Source organism: Hyalella azteca, unplaced genomic scaffold (assembly GCF_000764305.2).
Source record: "Hyalella azteca isolate HAZT.00-mixed unplaced genomic scaffold, Hazt_2.0.2 contig14421, whole genome shotgun sequence".
NCBI lineage: Eukaryota > Metazoa > Arthropoda > Malacostraca > Amphipoda > Hyalellidae > Hyalella > Hyalella azteca.
Window position 1 is genome coordinate 2,348 of NW_025944307.1, and position 25,025 is coordinate 27,372.

The following is a 25,025-nucleotide window of genomic DNA, read 5'->3' on the forward strand; positions in this document are numbered from 1 at the left end:
CTAGAAATAAGTCATGCTTGCAAGTCGCCGTTAAGTGTGTTCTCCTAGAAACCCGTCTAACTAGTCATATTATGGCCAAATTTCAACAATGAACGCCTTAACTGGAGGTTTGTGCTCACCTGATCTTTAGTGAACCCGCAGCTTAGGTCACAACAATACCATTTACTGTTGGATGAGTGATCATGAGTCGCCAAAGATGACGTAATACGTTGAGTTTTTGCTGGACTTGATACATCGTCTGGGGTGAGTATTTCGGTAGCTTCTGTGAACAACAATTTTACCTGATGTTATTTCTCTTGTGCACATGTGAACTGGTGTTATTCTTTTCAATCAAAACAATAATATTGTACCGCATGATATTAAGGTTTTCGTTTACACTATTGTATGATGTAGAATTCACTCAGTGCCTAAAAATCTACTTGTATGCATTAGATTCTCGTTTTACTATTCTACACAAGTTTCTTATTTGACACGAATACTACGAACAAGATTCGTAACAGATTTCGCATTGCGTACAGCGGTGACGATGGGGCAAACGGGAGAGCGAGCGCTGACGAGTACGAAAATTGCGATCGCGGAGACGCTCCACCCATCGAAGACTCGAGTGAGAAGTCCGTGTCATCGAAGAAAGAAAAACGGCTGAAGAACGTTTACGGGGGTAAAACTTGCCTGGATAAATCTCAACTTGATACCAAACCAAGCCTGCTCAATGGGGCAGTCAAGCAAGAGAAAAGTGATTGTCACAAGGCTTCGGTGTCCGTGAAAATTAGTAGCTACAGTAGACCTGGTGCGCTGAGTAACAAAGATGGTTACAGACCGAGCGAGGGAAGTGCAGGCAGGGCTGCCGGCTCATCGAATTCTCTCAGTGATGAGAAGCGTGAGACTTTGAGGCGTCTTCTTACCGTCTCCGGCAGTAAGGACACGACTGCTGTGTTAGGCCGTAAGAAGATAGATAGTTATAAACTTAGTCTCACGTTTCCTGATGACGAAGAAGATGAAGATGATAACCGAACAGATTCCGTAACTTCCGTGCCTGGTTTGAAGCCCCCTTCCCTTCCTGACCCCCGATCTCCATTGTTGACTAAATTAAATCAGACACTTGAATGCAACGGAGAAAAATCCTCGCAACCGCAGCCTCAAAATGCAAGTGTCGTGGCGTCAATGGCGAATGGCAAGCTTCCCGCTGTGCATGCAGACAGCGGCGTTCTTCAGCAAGCTGGTTTGAACAAGGCACCTCCGATGAAGATACCGCCCTTGCACTTTCGTAAGCTGAACAGACTTGAGATAGGGAAGAATGTCATGAAAGCGCCCGCACTGGTAGAGGGAAAAGAATCACTAACTTCGCCAGACAACAAGTCGCCATCGGCGCGCCTGACAGCAGCTGAGGCCAAGCCTGAACTTCTCGTCAATGGGCGCCCTAGGCTGACAAGTCCGCTGCTGCCCACGCCTGTCAGGTAATTCAGAAAGCTCTTATTGTGGGCAATCTTGAACTTGCTTCATGATATATTTTTTATGGTTTTGATTGGTTTTGCCCTTATTGGGAGCATCAAGCAGCCAGTGCTGCACCTCAATAGTCACGTTTACACTATCGAGTTTACGGTTAGTTGTTGTTAGGTAGGCATGAGCTGAGCTATCCTTAACCCATGACACTAAGTTGGTAAGCAAAGTTTGTTTTTTATCAGAAAACCATCAGCAAGCCTGAAGAGTGAGAGCAAAGACAAAGACGTGACGAAGAATCGGTCTAGGAGTCCAGACGAACGTCGGTCCGGTGGCCAGCGTCCTCCGTGGTCAAGTAGCTCCCGCTCGCGTTCTCGGTGCGTACGGCTCTGATCACAATACTTTATTTCCATTATGTTCTTGAAATTGTTTTTACGCAATACAGTGCTTGTAAATCATTTATTCATACGTAACGTTAACGCCGACAATGCTTAAATGTTTATACTGTATTTAGTTAAGGTCGTATCGTTCCGAAGTTGCCGCACATTTTGAACAATATTTATCACTCTAGAGCAGGTATGAACTACAGTGTCATGTGCGCATTAATCGTTGCGCACGTATGTACAAACTTCCTATTGTTATTTGCTATATTATATTGTTACTGCAAACAGTTGATTTCTCAATGTTCTTGTAAAGATGTCAGTTATCGCCGTGAGAACTAGGTTCCGGTTATTCGAAACTTAACCTCGTAGTATTTTTTAAAGTCAATGTGAAGTATTCATGCATTTCAGGTCTCACTCCAGATCACGATCGAAGCACAGAAGATCTGGGTCAAAGTCGTCAAGATCAAGATCTCGGAGTTTTTCGCGATCCAGGTCTCCGTATCGATCTCGATCACCTTCACGGCACTCTAGATCTCGATCAACTTCGCGGCACTCCAGATCTCGATCACCTTCACGGCACTCCATATCTCGATCACCCTCACGGCACTCCAGATCTCGATCAAGATCACCAAAAAGGTCACAGACTAGACATCGGTCCCAAACTTTGTCTAGGTCAGGATCGCGATCGAAACATGGAAGCCGTTCGAGAACCCGAAGTGAGAGCCGGTCAAAATCTAGATCGCGATCTAAACGATCGAGAACTAGATCCTACAGCCGATCTTCATCCCGCTCCCGGTCTTACTCAAGATCAATATCGCGATCAAGATCGTCCTCCAGATCTAGAAGTAGATCTCGGTCGGTTTCCATACCTAGACGTCGTGGGTCACCGTCGTTTTTGGACAAGCGGCGGATCACAAGGTTTGCCTGCTGTTTTTTAAAATTATTTTTGGTTATGTTTTGTAGTTTTATCATTTTTCATTCTTATATTAATTTTATTTCACATAAACATGAAGTTGCCGCATTATAAGGTTGCGCGTTGAGACCGTACTTTTAAAAATATTTATGAGTTAGTAAGTCTGGCCGCCCAACGTCTTTTCGAGCTTAACCAACCAATACCAGGAGAGAAATTAGCCGCTATATGTGTACTTAAGGCGCTACGTGTAGTATAGTAGTGTCTGCATTAAATATGCTGTTAGACATATCACCGATTCATAACATCACAGAACATTCACTGCTTGCTGTGGGTCTCGAACACAAATCACTATTCCAATTTTGCGTTGCTTAACCGCCCGGCCTCCTCGCCGGTTTTAGTGTCGCGGGAAGCTGGGATCGAACACATAGCTCGCAACTCCGATCTTGGTGTACTCTGAACGGTTGCCACTGTGCCACCCTGCACAGTGACCGCTACGTATACTTATGATAGCACGGCCCCTGATCTCAGAAAGGAGGTTTGACTGGACTACATTTACGGGTTGTTTGATCAACTTACAATCTATATTATTTGTAAAATGATAGTGCACTTGTTAATTTGTTTACTGAGATATAAAAATCGCAGAAAAAACTCAATTGATGAATTTCCTCGCCCCTTAAGTACCGAACATTTCAGTGCCCGGAAGCGGCCGGTTCCATACCACCGGCCCACGCCGCCCCCCGAGAGCGACTCGTCATCCTCTTCGTCGTGGTCCAGCAGGAGTCGCAGCCACAGCCCCCAGCGCCGGGGCAGCTGCCTCCGCCGCTCCCGCAGCAGGAGCGTCTCCTGGTCAAGACGACGCTCCCCTTCGTATGGCAGGACAAAATAATGTGCTTAAATACCTCCTTTGATAATGTGCTGAGTTATATACCTACTCTGGTGATATGCTTGATTACTTTTCTTGATGGGCCAAGCCATAATAACGTCTACCATCGATATTGTAACATCAAACATGTTATACTCGACTAAAGTGACGTGATTTATTGAGTCATGCGTGTAGATTGTCGTACATTCAGATTTGAAATCCTGTCATCAAGAACAGATCAATATCGCGCTATGTTTTGAAAGTAGTCTATGTACAGAGCGAGATCCACACGTTTGCTGGTGCCATTCGTGCTGTTGATAAACCTAGTCGATGGAGAGAAAGCTGTAACCTGTGTCTGGTCTTGCAGTTAATTTGGACTAAAACATGTGTACGTAGAGCCGCCTCGCTTCTCAGTGTTGTTACTCTCTCGCGAGAAAGAATCATGAGTTTATTGCTGCGCTGTACAAAGTATGTGTGTTATAACCTACCATTTATATTTTTAAGGTAATTGATATCTAGTTGGAAATTTATATCGATTGCAGTTGAAATAGAATCTTGATAGGAACATTTCTTAAACTTGACAACGTTTCATTCGATGCTTAGTATCATAGTATGTCTGTAACGTAAGTGGACATGCGCTGCGAAGCTCTGCGCGCTGGCCGGTCTCTTGACGAAGCCGTCTCGACGCGGCTCAACATTTACCGCTGTCGACCATGATGGTTCAGTGCTGACCTACAAGCTCCTAATACTGATCAATTTCTTGGATCGTTTATAACGTTACCGTCAACTGGAGTGAATTCGGCCACACCTGCAACAGAAACAAATGGCAGCAAAACAAAATAATAAACGTTGGCCAAAGTCACCCCAGTCACTTTTGCCAACGTTTATTATTTTGTTTTGCTGCCATTTGTTTCTGTTGTAGGTGTGGCCAAAGTCACCCCCGATGGCCGAAGTCACCCCAGTTAACGGTACCTGTTTGGAATGTTCAGTTCGCGGTTCCGAGTTCGATGCAATACAACTTTTTGCTGCTACCGCTGCTGCTCAGCTCCAGTCTGCACATTTATTTGATACCTATGAGATTTAACGCAATGTGGCAACCGCGAGCATTTTTTTAAATTTATTATATCTTTGAGTTGCTCTACGTCTCTGATTTCCAAAGGTTTACTCGAGTTTCCAGTTCTTTAGATGCGAAATAGATTTAAATATCCGAAATACTTGGCTTATGTGCAAATATAGGATCCAAAAATTTTAAAAAGTTCTAAGCGAAGTCAAAGAATATGCTCTCGGTTGCCAGGATGAATGTTGCTGCTGCTGCTGCTGTTGCTTGATTATATTAATGAAGCAAGCGCTAGGGGACGAGGAGTTGCAATGTCGAGCAGCGCCCAATCAGAGTAAGTCCAATCATTTCCAGAATCCAGATCATTTACATGAATTCATTTCATCTCCGATAATTGTTGAAAATCACTGACCGATATTTCTCGAGCATCGGTCTAGCAAATTGTAATTTAAATTTCAAACTTGTGATTTTTGTTAAAATTGAATAATGGGCTGAAGAGTTGTAAAATGCAAAAAACTATTGCAATTTTAATTAATTTTTTTTTAAAGCTAAATGCACAGCCTTGGTGCTCCTCCTAAGCTTCAGGTCTCAGTAATGAAGCTGTTGTTAAGTGTGAGCAAATATTCACATCTGGAGGTAAAGTTTGCCTTCTGTTGTGTATCAAACTCTTTAATAATAATTTCAGTTCATCATTCCCTGTTTGTTAAAGACGTAGTCGCCCAATAGACGCACTATCAACATTGCTCAGCAAATTTACGCAATATATTCTTTTGAAAATTAGTGCCATTGTCGTATGAAAAGTTGGATGTTAAAATATTTGTAGGCAATTTAATTTTTCTCGCATGGTGAATAGTAATTGACAAACGAGAAGCGTATTCTAAATCTCGTGTCGTTTGTGAAGCCAACATGTTAGTGATGATACATCCTACTACCTAGTTATTAATGTTACATCCTACTACCTACTTATTAATGATACATCCAACACCCTAGCTTGTAATGATATGTGCAACGAATGCTTTAACCCAATTGAACTATTGAGTGTCGTCAACCTTATTTCTATTTGAAGAAGCTTGTTTATTANTAACTATAAATATAAATCAATTAGCGTATTTTAGGATGCGTATTTCTTTTTCCAACGATACATGTAGTATTTGCTCTGTTGTTCAATAATGCTCCTAACATCGCCATGAAAAATACTGTAATTAACAGGATTCTCCAGTTTACACCATTCTATCCATATATGCTGCGTCAGTTTGTGCGTACTTAACTACCACTTATATGCTATTTACCTCTGTACTTAATTATGTGTTAATACTTGTGCATTATTTGTTGTGATAAGATTTGTTTATTGATAATCTTGTGTGGTGTTTAAGCTGCTAGTTAGTTATCTGCTCGCACGTCTGCTAATTTAAGAATACTTTAGTTTCAAGTACAGAGATAGATGGTGACACCAATGTATTTATTATACTTGACCAATTTTTGTTTATAATTTGTGTGATTAATATGTACGAGTTGCAACTTGATGAGATTTCGATGTTCGTAATACTCAATGAATACTCAGCCGTATTCGTAAAAAATATAACTCAGTACTCACAGCAGTGAGTGACAGAGAGCGCATTTTCTCGTCGACGAAAACCTGTCTCTTATACACATCTAGATGTGTATAAGAGACAGAATGAATGGCATGAATGAAATNTTCAGCGATATAAACTTCTACAAAACGATGCCATGTAAAAACATTTTTAATCCATGCGAAAAAGGAACTTTTCACCGCACATGCAAGATTTAACGATTTACGTTACGTAAGACAGGCGTCACAGTTCTCCCGTATTGCGTAGAACTCGAGTAGAAAAATGTCGATAATATGTTCCGATTACTCATTAAAATAAACACAGTAAATTAAAATACAACACGAAAGATCGCAATGAAATACTGCGGCAAAACGAAACCAATTCCATGTTAGCCGAGTTACAAAAGTGTCGACATCACAGTTAAACATGTTGCCCTTTACATGGGGATATCTTTAAAGAAACAGATCCTTAAGACTGTAATATATCTCTCCTAAACAAAAAAGTTCAACTTTTCAAGATGATAGTTATGGCAGCAAAAATAGAATCAACGAAGCAATGACAGAAGGAAAAAATGTTTATTCAGAGCACGATACGTTGGTATATATCCCTAGTAAAGCTGGCTCCATCATTCACATGAAGAAATACAAGCAATCCTTTAAGTAAAACTATCGACATTATAGTTAAACACTTGCATTTTTTCTATTTGCAAGTAAGGCAGCACGATCACTAAAGAAGAATAATGTATAGCTGGCATCTCCCACACTCTTTAGCATCTATCTCAATTATCTCTAAAAATACTTAGCATCTTTTAAGACAATTTTGTTTAAGCTGCATACGAGCACGTGCAACCCATTTTTCTGTCTCGGCCCTCAATGTTTTTAAACAAACCTTTACTACGGACATAGAGTTTAGTGCCCGTATGCACTAGCGAGTAGAACATTGATAGCTGAAATATATACGGTAGCATTGAAATAAGGACTAAAATTAAGTGATCGCCAATGGACAACAGAAGTTTAAACTATAAAAGCACAGGAGGGGATCCCAAAACAAAGCAAGACAGGGTAGCGAGTCAAAATTAATTAATGCAGTTTGCTTTAATGCCCAGGTAGTAACATGTGAATATTTACGTTCTAATACTGAAATGATACAATCACAGTGATTATTATTTAAAAAAAATTCACTGGCTGGCCAACCGTTTCAGCCAGTCACGGCGAATAACGTTTAAAGGGTACAATTCGTTATGGAGATGAGAGGTAAGCTGACACGTCATTAGGCAGTCGAAGATATGCCCAATTTCAATGATTTCTTTTTCGCACAAACTGACATGACACACACGCTCACACCACGCACACACGCTCACACCACATACACACACCACATTTGACGTGGTCTCAATTTGATCGTCGTGAGTATTCGTGACTTTGTAAAAATATTTCATACAAAACAAAAAACCAGAAGACCTAGGAAGGTTTGAAGTGTTCGTCCGCGTGGCACGAGCGCTCAGAACCTCGGTTTCGTCAACATCATCAGGGTCGCTATCGATAGTTGTAACGTTCCCCGATGATTGCGTTTTGGATTTAGCAGCGTAGCTCTTATGCGCCCTTAGCTGCCGCTGAAGTGTCTGCGCCCGCGTGATAATTTCGCCATTACACGAGGAGGCGTGACTCTGCGGTGATCATATTTTTTCAAACATAAGGAATATGTAATAAATACTGTAACTTAACAATCAAGGAATTATATCCCATGAACATTTAATGACATTAGCTTAGGTTCTTTTGATTTGCTCAAAAAAATGTTTGTACGCTAAGATGCAATTTCTCTTCTCTTACATGAGAGCCGTTGTAAATCACCATAAATTTGGATGCAGTTAAAGTGTGAATCAAATTAGAAACAATACAAAAAATATTTACCTTAGCAAATAACTTCAATGCAATAATTTAATGAATCTAACTGGAGCCCAGCTTCGAAAGCGATATAAACTTAACCAATGTAACGCCACGGTATTCTGTACAAAATACCTCGATTTTGCCTTGCGAGAAGTAAGAGGTACAAATCGGACACTGGACCGAGTTATCTCCTTCATCATTCGAAGTTCGGCTCTTTGAACCTTGGCTTTCTTCCAATAGCCGGCGGCGATCTGCCAGGGCGAGCACCTCCAGATGGTGAGCCCTGATTTCATCCTGCGACATCGTGGTCGATGATTTGGAGGTAACGTTGCTACCGCAGGCCTCAACACTTGACGGCTGCAAAGCTTTGTTTGACGGCTTAGAAATATTTACCATGGGAGACCGGCACAACATCTGAGGAACAATGTGCACTTGAATCAACGAATGAACTGGGCCTCGGTTTGGAAGTGAGATGACGTTACTATTAGAAACGCCCACGTTCGAAGTTACAAGTATAAATACAATCTTATCAGGCTCAAGCAGTCTACATTTTCAACGTTTAATTCATGGTTGAATGCACCAACTAATGTCAGACATAAGGAGTCTATGATAGATTTGGAAAATGAAAGCTGCTGATTCCTTCAATTGTACCAACCTCATAATATCAAATTTGTCTGTCAAAATTTTGCAAATTTTAGCGGAAATGAAACTGTATATTTCAGAACCCAGGAACCTGTAAAAAATCTAACCTTAGCAGTGGGAAGTGCTCCAGTCGCGACTGAAATAAAAGAGGGAGATTTATAGAGATCACCTTACATCAGTTTTTATCACTTGTGACATGCGGTAGAGAAATTGTGCAAGGAAAACGCTTATTCTACACCTTACGGCCAAATTGCTAAGACGGAAGAGATAAATAGCAAATAGAAATATAATTCCATTAGATAATTAAATTTTACTTGAAAACAGTTTAAACGAACAGACCAGAACAAGCATGTCAATAGGTAGTGTCAAACTGGCACAAATTTCAATCTGTGGACAAGGAATCACTAGCTACTCACTTGGTCGTTTTTCTCCGTCATCACTGCTTTGGCACTCAGTAAGAGGGGTCCGCGAGCTTGTCTTTGGCGGCTGGCAGACTTTGTCTGCCCTTTTTATTTTCCTGCCACTCGTATGACTTCTTGGAATCCACTCGTTGTCTTTTGATTGCACTATTTGCTCTATTTCTGGAAGCTCATCCATTTCTTCTTCTACAGAAGAACTAACAAAATGATGCTTTTGAGCGGTGCGGCGCTTCCTCAATGAGTAAGCACCTTCTGCTGCAAACGAAATTTCTTTATCATTTTTTTCATGGATCCGCGGTGGCTTGATCACTCTTTTCCAAGGCATTGGCTTGTTTGGCTCCCGCAATGATTCAGCTATAGCATAACTGGTCTTGGTTAGTGATTCTAATACTTCCTTGTACATCTTAGCGCGGGTTTCTTCTGAAGCTGAATTGTAATGTGACAAATCTCTGAACCTGATATCATTTATTCTTTGGGGGTATTTTTCCACAATTTCCCAAGAAGGCATTCTACTGTTCATATTCACAAACAAACTAGAAGATGCACAATTACTGTCATATTTTCCATCTTTTGGAGATGACTTAGGAGACGGATTGTTCATCCCTCTGCTAGCAGTGAGAGTTACTTCATTAATTGAATCTACACAAGACAAGTTGGCTCTCAACAGCGATTGTTCTCCAGCATCAAGTGTAACATTGGTCTGCTTTTGTGCTGGCTGATCTACAGATTTGGAATTTTCATCTTTATATTCAATTTCATCAGAAAACGTTTCATTTACAGAATGAAATGAGTCATCAGAAAACGTTTCATTTAGAAATGAGTCATCAGAAAACGTTTCATTTACAGAATGAAATGAGTCAGCAGAAGTTGATTCTAGAGAGACATCCTCTTGCTTCTTGCCACCAATTGTTTTGATGGATTGGGCAGATTCATTACTGGTATCATCACTTGTCTCAACCTGAGAAAAAGTAAATAATTGATTCCACTTATGCCCAAAAAATTGCAATGAGAAATTAAATGTAAAAGGTTAAATAGCCTTAATTGCCCAAATCCCTAAAGAATGAAATGAAATCATGAAAATTTTATGTCATCAAGCTCAAATTACAAACTGGAACCTTCTTGATAATGAACTACCAGTTTGGTAGATGTGAATAGAATTGTGATAAGCCAATATTGTCTATATAAACCAAAGAAAATCAATCACAATCTACCAACCATATTGGCAAAAGAGAACATTTTTATTGCCCTTCCTTAATTTCAATTTTGAGTCTTCTAAGTAGACTATTAAGTATAATGGATACCAGCATTTTCATACATAATTGAAAAAAATACATATTAAAATACTGAGCAGATGAGGAAATTATAAATGAAATGGTTCTAAATAATCTCTGGTTTGCCACTATGCCACCAAAAATGGTCAAATCAATGAATGCAGCATTGATATATGAACAGCCTACACTAATTAAACTTTAGGTAGGAATCACCAAGTACCTTTTTCTTTTCTTCACTTGCAGCCGGCACTTTTTGTAAAATTTTACGGGATTTGACACCAGCATCATTTGGTTCAATGCTGGACTTGTCATGAGATGCAAGCTCTTCATTCTGCTGCCATTGCCGGCGCTGCTCATCTCTCTTTGCCGAGCTGCAGGACTCGATGAGAAAGTTACAATACTGGCGTTTTTCATCCAATGAAAGGCCTTCTTCCCACAGTCCAGCAACTGCACATAGAAATGATCCTTTGATTTCTCTTTTTTATACCTACCGGTATATCATAATAAATAAAAACACACATTTGGACTATAGTGGTTTATCCAATAAAATGTGCAGTTCAGGAAAATACAGATCGAAAAAATTTCTTACAGACCACTTTCAACATAATTACACTATATTTCTACAAAATACTTCTTATTCAATATAAGGAGGTGGAGCAAAATAGATAAGGAAACTAGTATGTTAAAAAGAAAAGTTATAATATGACACAGGCAATGCAAAGCAAAATAGAATCATCAATACTGCTCAAACTTCATGCAAATTTTCCCTTGGCTATGATTAAATTTCTCCAGATATTTGTAGCTTAAATATTATTAAGGAGATCTATTAAAGCAATATCTTGAGGTGGCACATAACCATACTCTGTTTTGGGGCACCAGCACAAGGCCATATATATATATATACTGCAAACACTGACTTCATGACACTGACTTTCATGAGCTACCAAGTGCAGCCCTCCAGCAACACTATAACAATAACTTAGCTTTGCAAGGCTCAAACCCACAGTTAGCTCCTCTCATTATTGTGCCACTATTACTGCGCTAGTATTACAGAGGCAATTACATACATAATAGTATCATTGCTCAGGATGATGTATGTTTTCCGGGAATTTTCCCACGCATAATGAGTTTTTTCAAAGCCATAAGTTGGTGCAGTTTGGCAAAATAAATATTTATATTATAAATATTTTCTCTTTGCACAGGTGTTGCGCTATTCTGCCCATCGATTCTGTGCCGCAAAGGGGCAGTTTGTTAAGGAACAGACAAAATACTCAGTATGGCTTTAATTACGTATACTTCAATAATCAATAATATATGCTTTTTCTTGGTTTGGAAATTTGGTGAAAGTGAGAAATCTAGAACTTTATTTTAGAATAAATATTCTCCACTTTCATAAGGCAACACCGTCTGTTTACATACATTCCATGTATTTAATAGCGGCAGTTTACGATTACCATCCGTATCCAATAAGCGGAAGAGTCAGAAGTAACCCGGAGATGTCTTATATTTTACAACACTTCTCTTTAACTTCACTTCTTGTTTGTCTGTCAGTCTGTCTGTCTGCTACAAATCTTATAATCGATATTTAATACACTTCTACCTGTCCATCGATCTGAAATTTGGCACACTTGTGTAAAGTTGGAGACAATGCATGAATCAATTGACAGAATATAAATAATTATAAATAAAAAAATTTTTTTTTCATTATTAAAAAAACTTGAAAAAATAATTTTGTCTGCTACAAATCTTATAATCCATATATGACACAATTTGACCTGTCCAATTGATCTGAAATTTTGCACAATTGCATAAAGTCAGAGACAATGCATGAATCAATTGACAGAATAAATAATTTTGAAAATTTGCAAAATTTTGATTTCTTAAAAAAATTTTGAAAAAGTTTTTTTCAATATTTGAAAATAAAATTAGAATTCGTGGTACATGTGTAAAATCCAAGACACTGGATTGTTTAGAAGTGTTGTCTTTAAAAAGTAATTTTTAAACACATATTTTATTACGACACTTCTCTTTAACTTCACTTCTTGTTTGTTTGTCTGCTACCTACTAATCTTATAATAAATATTTAACAAACTTCTAACTGTCTAATTGATCTGAAATTTTGCAAACTTGCATAAAGTTGGAGACAATGCTTGAATCAATTGACATAATAAATAATTTTAAAAATTAAAAAAAAATTCTAAATATTAAGGAAATTAAAAAAATATTTTTTTTTTAATATTTAAAAAATAAAATAAGAAATTCATTGCACATGTGTAAGATCGGAGACACTGGCCCCTTTAGAAGTGTCTTTAAAAAGTAATTTTTAAACAAATTTTTTTATTGTTGGTTTGACTTGCGTAGTTGATATAAATTTTGATGACTAAGGAGATTTAACTGTTTAATAGGGAGATTTCATGTTTATTAAGTGGAGCATCTGCTCTAAAATTTATCTTGGCTGTTTACAGATGGAACACTCTGGAAAAAGGTTCACATATGTAAAAACGAAAAATAGACAGCTGTTATTCAAGTCAATTTTTCGAAAAAATGAAAAAAATGTGAAATTCTTAGAAAGCAGTCAAAAAAAGGGGTACTGTAGAAATCTATCTCCTCCATTGAGTTTTAAAGTTACAGCAATGAGACATATACCATTCGATTTGCAATCAAAATATCTATCAATTCGTTGTAAAAATTTGAATTTTTATGGATGTGGGAGCATTTTTCCCAAAATTTCTGAAAATTTTTTGCTTTTTTCAATTTGCGCCCCCTTTTTTCAAAATATTTCCAAAACTATAAAGAAATTCAAAAAAAGCTACAACGAATCGATAGATATTTTAATTACTAATCGAATGGTGTATCTGTCATTGCTGTAGCTTTAAAACTCTAGGAGGAGATAGGTTTGCCGTGACAATAAGTTAACTTTTCAAGACAGCGTGACAAAGTCCCGCACGTATCAAAATAGCCACTCAATGTAGCCAGGAAATGAAACTAAGCATTACTGGAGATTGATTCCAGTCAAGGATGGTGGGAGCAACTGCTAGGACACTTCCACGTGCAATGCCAGGAGGGTGACTGAGCTGCAGCTTGCCAGACAGTCTATTTACGTGCTCCCGGCAGCTAATTTCCGCCTTACTTATTTGTTAAAGAACCGTCCCACCACCCTCCCTTTCGGCATCTGTAGTGAACGCATAAATCAACATACAGAGATGGTTTTGGTACCGTTGGATGCGTCAGAATGTAAGCTTTAAGATGAGTATAAGAACTGGAGAATGTCATAATTGGCAGCTTTACGTCAGATGATCCCCTTTATGGTGCCTGGCCAGGTAATTTCTGCCTTAACTTTACTGAAGGGGCTCGGACACCTCCCCACCTTACGGGATCTGTATTGAACGCATAAATCAATGTACAGAGATGGTTTTGGTACTGTTGGATGCATCAGAATGTAACCTTTAAGATGAGTATAAAAATTGAAAAAGTCAAAATTTTTTATTTTGGGGCAGACGCTCCCCTTAAATTACATGTAATGATCTTTATTTAATTATAGACATGTTGAAATATTTTTTTGGTGCAGCCTGCTTCTAGATCACTAATGTTTTGATCTACATCCTCGCATTGTTAGGGACGCTAGCCACTTCCATCAGATCTGAAAGTATAAAAGTTCAATAGATACAAGTTGTATGAATAATACCATTCAATTTAGTTAGCTACTACATTAAATTGAGGGTGAAAGAAGGGAATGGCAATGATTAATTTATCTGAAGCAACCTTTACGAAATTAGCGTCAAACAAGCAACAGATGTCACGTCAACAGGAACTCAACTACCACAGCACTCTACAGACAGCAGAGAGTATTTAATGCAGCTAATGAATTTTGCAATCTTTGCTAGAAGAGAGATTGTTGAATTTTAGATAAAAAGTGGGATAATTCAATAATGGGTGGAGGATGGGTGCAATCTTAATACTATATAGTGATTTGCATTATGATAACCTACATAACAACTTTCATATTATAGTTATAATTTTTTCACATTCAATGTACACACGACATAATATAATGCACCCAGATTTGGAAACCGTAATTGCTCAAATGAAGCACAAATAAATAACAGAATATTGATTTATCTATCAAAAGATATCAACAATTTACAACCAATAACACCATCAATATTGATAAATGGTAGTCAGATCAAAGAATTTCCAGACCCAATTGACATTGGAGATATTCGTGACCCATCCTTGAATGAAAAGACAATTCTTACCAAATGTTAAACTCGCAATCAACTTTTACTTCAAAGTTTTAGGAAACTCTTAGCATTTGGACTATTTGACTTCGCTGTGTGAAAGATCTCAGTCCAGCAATGTAACTTCTTCTAATATTGTTGAGATAGGAGATATTGTACAAATTCATAGCGATCACCCTCATGTACTTGGGAAATTAGGAAGACTAATTTCTTTGATTGTTGGTAACTGTAACCATAACTTTGTTTGTTCTGTAGAATTAGTTACAGATTCTGGAAGAGAGATATTTTGAAGAGATCAATTTCTTCTTGAATATTTTGTATCACATAGTCTAGTTACACTCAGTAATTATGCCGTATTGACTTAATTTTTATAGTCCATTTATGTGCATTGTTATTAGGTATTGATTATGTCTATTTGGCCAAATGGGAGGATGTCGGGAATGTAGTCCCGACGTTGGCGTAAAGGTTTGTACTGTTGACAAACAAGTTCATACCCTATTTGCAGCAACCAGTTGTTCATTAGAAGGCACTGATGGCACATCTCAAGCCATTTTGTCTTTTTTAGTTCTGTAATTCATGTCCACCCAAATTGTGATCTATGAATGAATACCAGGATGCAGAAGCCACAAAGTGGGTGAATATCAAAAGATTATTGGCAATGCATCAGCAGCAAAATTTATGCCTCCAGAAGATCTTGCCGACACATTTGGATTGAAACTATTGCATTATTTGGAAACTATTATCGCACACAGTGAGGTTTCCGGTACGTCAGATGGATCAGGATGCAGTGAAGCTTGTCAGGATGCAGTGAAGGGATATACTATCAAAGTTATTAGCAGCATTTTCTTATTAATAATTACCCAGTGACTGATCTTGAAAATGGCTGGCAACACTTTGAGCTAAAAATCCATATATTGGCAATGCTGCTTGCACCCTCTGCAGTCTGCACCCTGCCCCCTAGAATGAATATTCATAACTATGCTGACTTTTATAACCTGGGTTGACACCTTAGCAATCTAGTTAACTCATATCCAACCGCAACACAATGCGGATATATGTTCCTGAGTATGGTGTGCAATTCCATTGCTGCACTCATATTTAAACTATTTTAGCCTTTTAGGAGTATGGCACACAGGGCATTTTCTTACTGGTATAGTATTTCGCACCACGCAGGTTGATAACATGACAATATAAATTCCCACGCACCTGACAGTGCGCTGGGGCACATCTTCCTGACCATGAAATACCAATAGTACTTCATTGACAACCTTCTATGCATACCTCAATGACTGCATAGTGTGCATACAAAATGTTCAACCTATTTACACCTTCCAATCCATCTTTAACCATGTGGGTGATGTAGCCAAATAACTCATAAGAAACAGGCCTAATTATTTAGCAAGCAGCTGAAGCTAAAACTTAGTCAATTAGTAACATTTTCCTTAATAAACCAGCAGTAAATTGAGTAAAATGTTTTACTGTTCTAGTATTATTATCTTTTCAGGTAGCCAAAAGAGGTTCCTATTTTTGTATTTATCACACAGTAAAAACCTCATGTTAATTAGGATGCTTGTAAAATATTTGTTTTTACTAGGCATTTTGGGAAACTTTTGCCTAATATTTCAAATTGAACTTTATAATTTCACGCTTGTCACTTGAAATCATACTTGATCATGACTCAGAAATTTAAAATTCTTAGGGATTGATTACCCCATGTGGCACATAGCTAAAAAGTGGTTTTTATAATGCTAAAAAGTTGTGGCTACCATCAACTGAGGTGACTTTGGCCAAATTAGACTAGTTTCTGCCAATCAAATTCCTACAAAATAGGAATTCCTGCTGGAAATTGTAAATTTGTAAATATAATACTGAAAGATTCTTCTTTGAATATGTTATGTCAAAATTATATCATTTGATAATTTTTTAAATTAGCTGGGTGGCCGATGTCACCAAACGATGGGGTGACTTTGGTCACATGTGTCAAAACGCAGTAAAAACATAGTAAAATGATTTCGTGGCTGAATTCAACCATTAGCGGGGTGACATTGGCCATGTAGGGTGTTTTAAAAAATGATAATCAATGCCACTGTATTATAAAAATTGTAAAACAAAGAAATAACTCACATTTGTGAATCATATGCTTCATTAAGGCTGCTTTCTGTCAATTTCAATGGCAGCTGGATGTGAAAGTTTGAAAAAATTTAGTCCCCATGGGATCTCGAGCATTCTTTAAAAAAAACAATGATGCTTGATAGAGGTGCAACCCTTGAACTTACGTGAAGTGCAACCCAGTTTGTCAAGGTAATTTTCAACTAAAAAACACAAATTCATACCATCTAATGGGAAGCTCCAGTCTGAAAGCAGAAAAATATAAGATACTAAATCTGACTCCTCTGTAGGTGAAAGAGTAGACTGTCCTAAATTTTTTGAATGACGGCCAGCACATTGGTCGCTCAAAGTTGAACAAGGGACTTTGCAAATATTAGTAGCTTCTCTCAAGCTAACACCATCTTTTATCAATTGCAATGCTTTCTTAAACGACTCCTCATAATATATCCTATAAGTATGACACACACGCACAGAATCTAATTTACGTTTATAGCCGCTCATATTATCTGAAAAAAAGAAGAAAAATCTATTATTCTGAACATTTATTGGCTGGCCAAAGTCACCCCATTTAGCCCATATACTATGGGGTGACTTTGGTGGGAGCGCAGCCGTGGGTAACAAAATTTACTTGTAAACAGGCCCTGGGCCCAACACCAAACATCAGCATGCAATATCTACACATAGCCACAGATCAATGAGCTGTGGGTAACTCCGGCTAACAGTAAATCTGCTTTGCACAACACAGCCACTGCTTCACAGAGCTGGAGCGCAACAGGCCCTACCGCTACAGGCGGCACAGAATAGGTTAGGGTAGGTTACGTTACATTAGGAGTAGCTGTTGTGGTAGGGCCTGCTGCACTCCGGCCTGTGGCTGAACGGCACTGTTGTGGTGGGCGGCTGGGCGCTTTGTGTCAAAAGCCATGAAGATGCCCGGCTGCGTTATGCTGGGGATTACCTAGCGTAACGCAGCTGGGGAGACGCAGAATGACCTCTCAACCAATCACAGATGGCCATGGTGCAGAGGGTGGATGCAGCATCGCCAATATATGGGTTTTTAAGCCCCAAGCGTCGCCGGGTAATTTTTAATGAAAAGCCATTTATGCTGAGTAATGAAAAACTATTTACAAGCCACGAACTCATTTACAAGGTTGCATGCATGTGTTACCCCAAATAACTAATTTTACCCTAAAAACAGTCCGATTATACAGCAAGTGTCAACTGAACATCCATACCAGAATGGTGCTGTTTTCCGCGGATTAATCCGGCATAAATGGGGCTCCAAGCCCTTCTACTGGCGTACAACGAACGCGGCGTACAAAGAGCTAAAATAACGTTATTGGCACACACGCCCGGCCTACGTCTGCATCTGGCTTGTCTCGACATACGTCTGCATCTGGGTGATCTGGCTTGTCCCGACGTACCATACGTCCGCATCTGGCTTGTCTTGGCGTACGTCCGCATCTGGGTGATCTGGCTTGATCCGACGTACGTCCTCATCTGGTTTTGAGCATTTTAGTGCATACTAATGCGTTTCAAGGCGATTTAGGGCCTTCTGATGCGATCCAGTGCGTTCTATTACGAGCTAGTGTGTTCTATTACGATCTAGTGCCTTCTAATGCAATCTAGTGCGTTCTATTACAATCTAGTGTGTTCTATTACGAACTAGTGCCTTCTAATGCGATCTATTACGATCTAGTGCGTTCTATTACGAACTTTATTATATTATTAACAACATGGCACATTATAACATTATATTATTAACAACATGGCACATTAAAACAACATAACACATCATAACATAGCACAGTATAACAACACACCATATTATAACAACATAACACATCATCACCTAGCACAGTATAACAACATAACAGCGCTTGTGTCGATCATTAGGCATCTTCCACTTTGATCGCAAAGAGCGCGCATCAGTATTGATCATTGGGCATCGGCTAAAACGATCGTAAATCGCGTGCGCTTGTGTCGATCATTAGGCATCGGCCACTTTGATCGCAAAGAGCGCGCATTAGTGTTGATCATTGGGCATCGGCTATATAGATCGTAAAGCACGTGTGTTTGTGATGATCGCCAGGCATCAATCGTAAAGTACGTGTGCCTGTGTTGATCATGCAGCATTGGCGAGGGTTACACTTCCGTTTTTAGCAAGCATATTGGCAACTTTCTTCCCTGGCGTACTGGCGTACATCCAAAAACGAACCTCCGGCGTACACACTGCACCTTCCTGACTATGGCTGAACATGTGATAATGCAGTCTGACCACTCTAATGTGACCGCAACTACGTAATCGTAAACTTGATGATTACATTTTTTGGTGGGAACTCATCGCAAATGATTTCCGGACAAGCTTTACTGCATACTGATCAATCCAACATACAGGAAACCTTACTTTTTTTAAATAGTTGACAGAAGACTGAAAAATATATTAAATGAAAGAATTTCAATCTAAATGTGTCGGCAAGATCTTCTGAAGGTATAAATTTTGCTACTGAAGCGTCGCCAAAGATCTTGCAATATTCATCCACTCTCTGCACAGTGGACAGATGGGAGATGACATGACTCCGCCCATAGTGGCAAACGCAAACCAGAGCTTTTTTAGAATCAGTTCATTTTTAATTTCCTCATTTACTCAAGATTTAAACCAATTTCTTAAGTATGATAATGCTGGTATACAGGATACTTTACTGGTCTACCAATAGGACTCAAAAATGAACTCGAGGGAGAGTTTAAAAAACTCTCTGCTTTGCCACTATGAGTCTCCGCCCACTCACTGAAGGCAAGTGTGGAAAACATCTACCTTCAGAGCCTAAGTGGAAAAAACGCGACATCAGAGGGATTAGTCCACCTGTTAATGAATTCCGCAGGGGGCTTAGGCTGCGAAAAATTGGCACTAATTCCGCAGGATGCACAAAATTGATAATGAATGCAATTCGAATTCCGCAGCGCAATCAGAAAAGTGAAATCCGCACGAAGTTTGAAGCCAGAAAAATACGGAAGCCAGACGCGCAATCAAACAGAAGCTACTGGACCAGGAGCAACGTTCAAGTTCGTCGAACCACTCGACCATTGTATTGCTCGAGAAGCATATATGACGTGAACGCAATTGTGAACGCGATGTATGAATACCGCCTTTCGGCTCACCAAACACCAAGTACGAGAGTAATGAGACAACTAAGCAAGTCAGCAACCTTGCAGAAGTTGCAGTTGACATCCTGATTTGCTAATGTGTGGGTGTGCAGTGTACTCTATTACTGTTGTGGGGTTGCCTTCATGATATAACACATCTTTGAATTGCTCAAGCACCGTAACCAATGATGAGTTGAACTGGTTTTCATTCCTTTGCAACTAAATAATGTATGTTTGATATAATGTATTTTTCTATAGTAAATACAAGCGGGAACTTTGGTGAGGCTCTCAACTCAAGTCAGACATAGAACATTGCTCATTACTGCGCTGACACCGTGACACGTGTCGGCTGTCAGTGTCTTCCAAAGTTTATTTAAATTTTCGAATGTTGCTTCAAAAAAAAAACAAGGACTAATCCATCTTCTTCAGTATGAATTTTTTAGTTTTTCAGTATTCTGCGCAGTGTATTATATCTCAGTTTTCTTGCATTAACCACGAGAAACACAAATGTTTGCTTGTATACAAACTATCTCTTAAAACGTTGAATGAGATTTCCCAATCATCAATCTTCATATTCTCAATGTCACTAACTTCATTACAGGCAACAACACATTTTGTCTCCGGCCTTCATAAGTATTAAGTAACGATCTATTTTGTTAACAAAACTAAGCTAAAATTTTCTGGCATGATAGAAAAAGCATTTTATTTATTGTGTGGCAATCGAACCCTACAAATCGTTTTCCGGACCAATATTTAATTAATGGCTTATATTGACGAGCAGCGAGTCAGGTGCTGTAACTGTTAACAGTGACTGATGTTGCTGCGTCATTGATGATAAATTTATTATAATTTCAATCATTTTATTGGAGTCTTTACATACAAACTACAGTCTTACATGCAAATGTTTCAACTAGTTATCTATTTTTGGCTAATACTCGAGGCATCTTTTTTTGGCAAGAAATTCACTTATGTGGACGTCATTAAATTTTTTAAATTAATTTTTAAATGTTGCAAAATTTCTTGCAGCCCATGATGGAAAACATTGTTGAAAATGAAGCATTGAGAGACTTGTGGTTCCAGCAGGATGGGGCTACAGCTCACACAGCTCGAATGTCACTCAATGTTTTGAAACGCATGTTCCCAGACTCTGAGGGGTGATTTACAGTGGCCTGCAAGGTCACCTGATTTGAGACAATTTGTCATTCATAGTACATTTATACTAAACCATGAATAAAAATACCTCAATATAAATTAAAGACTGCCACTTAATATTTTTAAATATTTGAAAAAATCAAAAAAATTGAAAAAATAAAAAAAAATCATGCTTTTTTTTATAAAAACTCCAGTGATTTAATCACATGATTTAATCATTGCCAACCCTGTTAGAGCCCTTTATTATCGAATGAGGAAACATCAATAGATGCATAAACAATTTCAAAATCGGACCGCCAATAAATATTGTTTGCACTCATCTCATTAGTATTTCTATCATTTGAACAAAACTATATTTTAGTATATAGTATATTGGTTTCGGCGCTCGTTAGACCATTAGACTTGTCCCTAATTCTTAATTTCACAGAATATTTACAGCTAGTTGCTGTTTCAAACATGCAACTCACTCAGCACGCTCCAGTTTTGATGTGCTTAACCGTTTGGTTACCTTACCTATTTGACCAGACCTGTAGCAGGTAGCTGGGATCGAACTCACAAGTCAGAGCTCAAATCATGGTACTGGTACTCTAAACTGTACCGACATGGCCACCCGAAAAAAATTATTTTCAAATGTGCGCAAAATCAATGGCATCAGTTGTAGACTCGTGTTAGATTTAGGTAATTAGGTAAAGAACTAAATATACATGCACATCGAAATTTGCAAGTAAAAATTACTTCTTGGCAAACACGGAAGCATCAGGATTGGCGTGATCCAGTATGACAGCATAGCTAGTTAAGAAATACTTATGAACGAAGTTTACGAAACATCAATGCTGGAAACGACGTGTATATATTTGCCAATTTTCTCAACGAAATATTTAAATTAATATTCTAATTGGATATTTATGAGGAAATTATGCATTAAAATGCTGTTTTTTATGTTAATAGAAGACAGTATTGTCAAATATCTTGCTATTTGAAGGTTGCGTAGGAAATGACCAGCTAAGGTAAAGGTAAATTTTCCTACATTTTACGTAAAATAGGTCTGAATACGTTAAAATCCTTATGACCCATGACCCATACTTGACTGTACATTGTTAGCATCTGATTGTTGTATGTCCTTCTAATGGAAATTCCAAGAAAAGGTACCAAGGCAAGGGCAGTGATTAAAACACTCTGACAGCAGTCAGTGCAGATTTTTTCATTACTCGGAGCAGCCGGTTGATGATTTGGAGAAGATGGTTGGTGATGTAGCAATGAAGTACGGGGATGGATGATTGCTGCGCCTTTGTGGTTGTTCCGTCTCCTTCCTATTCCTGTCTCCCATCCGTAGTATCCTATTCGCTTCAGTTTCACCATGATCCACTCTCCACCAACAGCCCGGGAACCAGGACCTCTCACCCTGCCCATTAATGGACCGACTCATCCATTGTGGCTAAGCCTTTAGACCTTACGCTCTTAGTCCGACAATGCACAATTTATTGTCTTGAATGGTGTTTTGAGTCAGAGGAGTTCTATGCGGCTTCACGACCTGAATTTAAAATAATGAAGGGCCGAGTTAATTTTATGTACACCAACAAATTTATTTAATGGATATATTAACTGATTAAACAATTATAGAATAGACTGTAAATTAATATACATCTGAATTTATGTAATATCCGAAAACTGATTTTAATTGATCTAACTGGCTGCTATGCTTTCGCTTTGAAGGTGATGCATGCTACCGTTTGCTACGTCATATCGAACCCGATGTCATTCACCCTGCGCGATGTCGGTCCTTCATTGAACAAAGTTTGGCAGGGTTTGCGCTATTTAAACAAGAGTTTATACATCGTCCTTAGATTTCAAGATCACGGTATGCACGGCTAACTAAATAAAATTATTCCAATGGATTACATGGTCAGCTATAGAAAGATTGGGTTCCAAAGGCCGGATCTCTTGTGAATCAAGTCACGAAAAGTTCAAGAATCGGCAACAGGCCATGGGCCTATTTCTTCAACGCCGACACTTCTATTCTATTCACAAGTATTCATTTTTCCCGACATAAATTTCGTTATGTACATCATTGGAAAACCTTTTTGAAATCTTATGTTATTAGGTTTATTAGAACGATGTTATTGAATAGGTACTGAAAATGAACTGCGAACAAGTTTAATTACATTACCCTTTATTGAGAAAAATCAAGTTTTGATATGAACTGAGATCGTTGGTTTAAGATTTTTGACTTTATCATTGCATGATTGAAATGTGTACATTTTTTCTTAAAAATTGGTTCCTAGATCAGTTTTTAGTGAAAAGAATCACATAATGTTCGAACTTATTTTAAAAACTTTGCTGAAATGTTACTGCTCCCGTTTCCGCATTATATGAGGCGACAACAGGCAACGTTGCATATGCGTGCAGTGAGCCAGTGAAATTGTTTGTGGGAGAAGGTACAATGGCGCATGAATGCATTACAGTACAATTTGCGTTTCTTTCCTATGCTTTAGGATTAAGGCAATGAAAGGACTCCTTTCATTGCCATTCAAAGTAGTAATCTTTTTAGACTAAATTGAGATGTTATTCGTATAATCGTATTTGTTGAATCGTAAAAACATAGCAATTCCGTGAGAATGTTCAAGATCTCTTACGAAATCCGTGCAATGGCAGTTCTGTGCAATTCCGTGAGAATTGTGAAAATGAGTACTCCTGTTCATTACCTTAAATTTCCAATCGGGCTTCAGAGCCGCAACTAGAACTTCCCACCATTACTGGAACCGCGAGATTTCTGTCAGATGAATTGCCTTCTACCTAATTGTTAACAAAAGTGCACAATTAGGCTGCAAGATGACAATTGTATTAAAATTTCATCACGCTGGAGCCGCAAGATTTCACAAACAAGTAGAAAATTTACAATCCTGACTGAAGGGAGATGACAATGACATGACTCCGCCCACAATTACATTTGAGCACTATATATTAGAATTCCACCTGGCTACCATGGCATCATCATCATCATCATGGTACCTTTTGTATACAATAACATTCATTTCTATTCACTATTGGAGCCTTGGAGGACAACAACAATATATATACTACCTAACCTAAGTATTATGGCCACTATGCAGAGGGTGGATGCAGCGTCGGCAACAACAAGTAATAAAGCAGTCTGACCGCTCTAATGCGACCGAAACTATGCAATCGAAAAAATGTTGTTTACATTTTTTGCGGGAACTGATCGCAACTGATNACAACAACAATATACCTAACCTAAGTATTATGGCAAGGGGCAACTTCTGTGAGTTCTGTCTTCTGCTGCAACAAAAATAGCTGCTTAACATTATTTAAAATAAATCTAGAAATTATAAACATGATCTATCAAAATAGATTGTTTGATTAATAAAAACTAGCTAATACCTAATAGGGCTATTAGCTACCTAATTACATAGAATTAAATTTAAATAGTTTACCTTTTAGTCTTGCATCAAGTGTTTCTTCCTCATTCTCTGAAGTAGCCATTGAGAGACACTTCAAGTTCAATTAGTCCTGGCACCTAGTAACAATTCTAACAAATATCAATATGCGTAAATATTTCAACTTTCAAGTAACTTGGGAGGCCTGAGGTGGGACTTGCCGACTTGGGTAGGTATTACGTATGTCGTATTAAGCCTATAAAACAAACATTATTTTAGCAGTCACAGAAAAAAATTACCGACTTCATAAAAACCTGAATAAGTTTGGGAATTTTTCACCGATTTACGTAGTCAAAAACTCAAATACAGAAAGAACAGGCGCGCTGACGGTGCTACTGTGTTATGAGACTGAGAGTGAGAGACTGAAAGCCATCATGCGTTCATGCCCCATGGCTTATTACTGTCAACGAGACAGCGACGAAATTTGACAGAACATCCGCTTTTTGTATGATGTGATTTCGGGAATTCAGATTTCTTGTGAAACCTACT

General features: G+C 38.5%; 2 protein-coding genes across 2 annotated transcripts; one reads left to right on the top strand and one right to left on the bottom strand.

Annotated features, from left to right (window-relative positions):
• Positions 1-458: 458 nt before the first annotated feature.
• LOC108666614 (serine/arginine repetitive matrix protein 2) lies at positions 459-4,417 on the top strand (the record flags this gene model as incomplete). Its single annotated transcript, XM_047884052.1, has 4 exons — positions 459-1,454; positions 1,683-1,814; positions 2,229-2,738; positions 3,427-4,417. Coding segments are annotated over 4 exons (1,831 nt in total), but the record flags the coding sequence as incomplete, so codon positions are not given.
• On the bottom strand, positions 4,348-24,938 carry LOC108666615. Its single transcript, XM_018153526.2, has 7 exons — positions 24,534-24,938; positions 10,662-10,888; positions 9,168-10,128; positions 8,859-8,887; positions 8,242-8,523; positions 7,676-7,889; positions 4,348-4,403 (listed from the first exon to the last, which is right to left on the bottom strand). Exons 1-7 carry the CDS (start codon positions 24,580-24,582, stop codon positions 4,348-4,350), a joined length of 1,818 nt encoding a protein of 605 aa, XP_018009015.1. The 5' UTR covers positions 24,583-24,938.
• Positions 24,939-25,025: the final 87 nt, after the last annotated feature.

Coding starts and splice junctions, on each gene's coding strand:
- LOC108666615 (XM_018153526.2), bottom strand. CDS start 24,582: ATGGCTACTTCAGAGAATGAGGAAGAAACACTTGATGCAAGACTAAAA. Junction 10,889..24,533: donor ACTTGATGCAAGACTAAAAG/GTAAACTATTTA, acceptor TTCTATGTGCAG/TTGCTGGACTGTGGGAAGAA. Junction 8,888..9,167: donor TGACGGAGAAAAACGACCAA/GTGAGTAGCTAG, acceptor CTTTTATTTCAG/TCGCGACTGGAGCACTTCCC.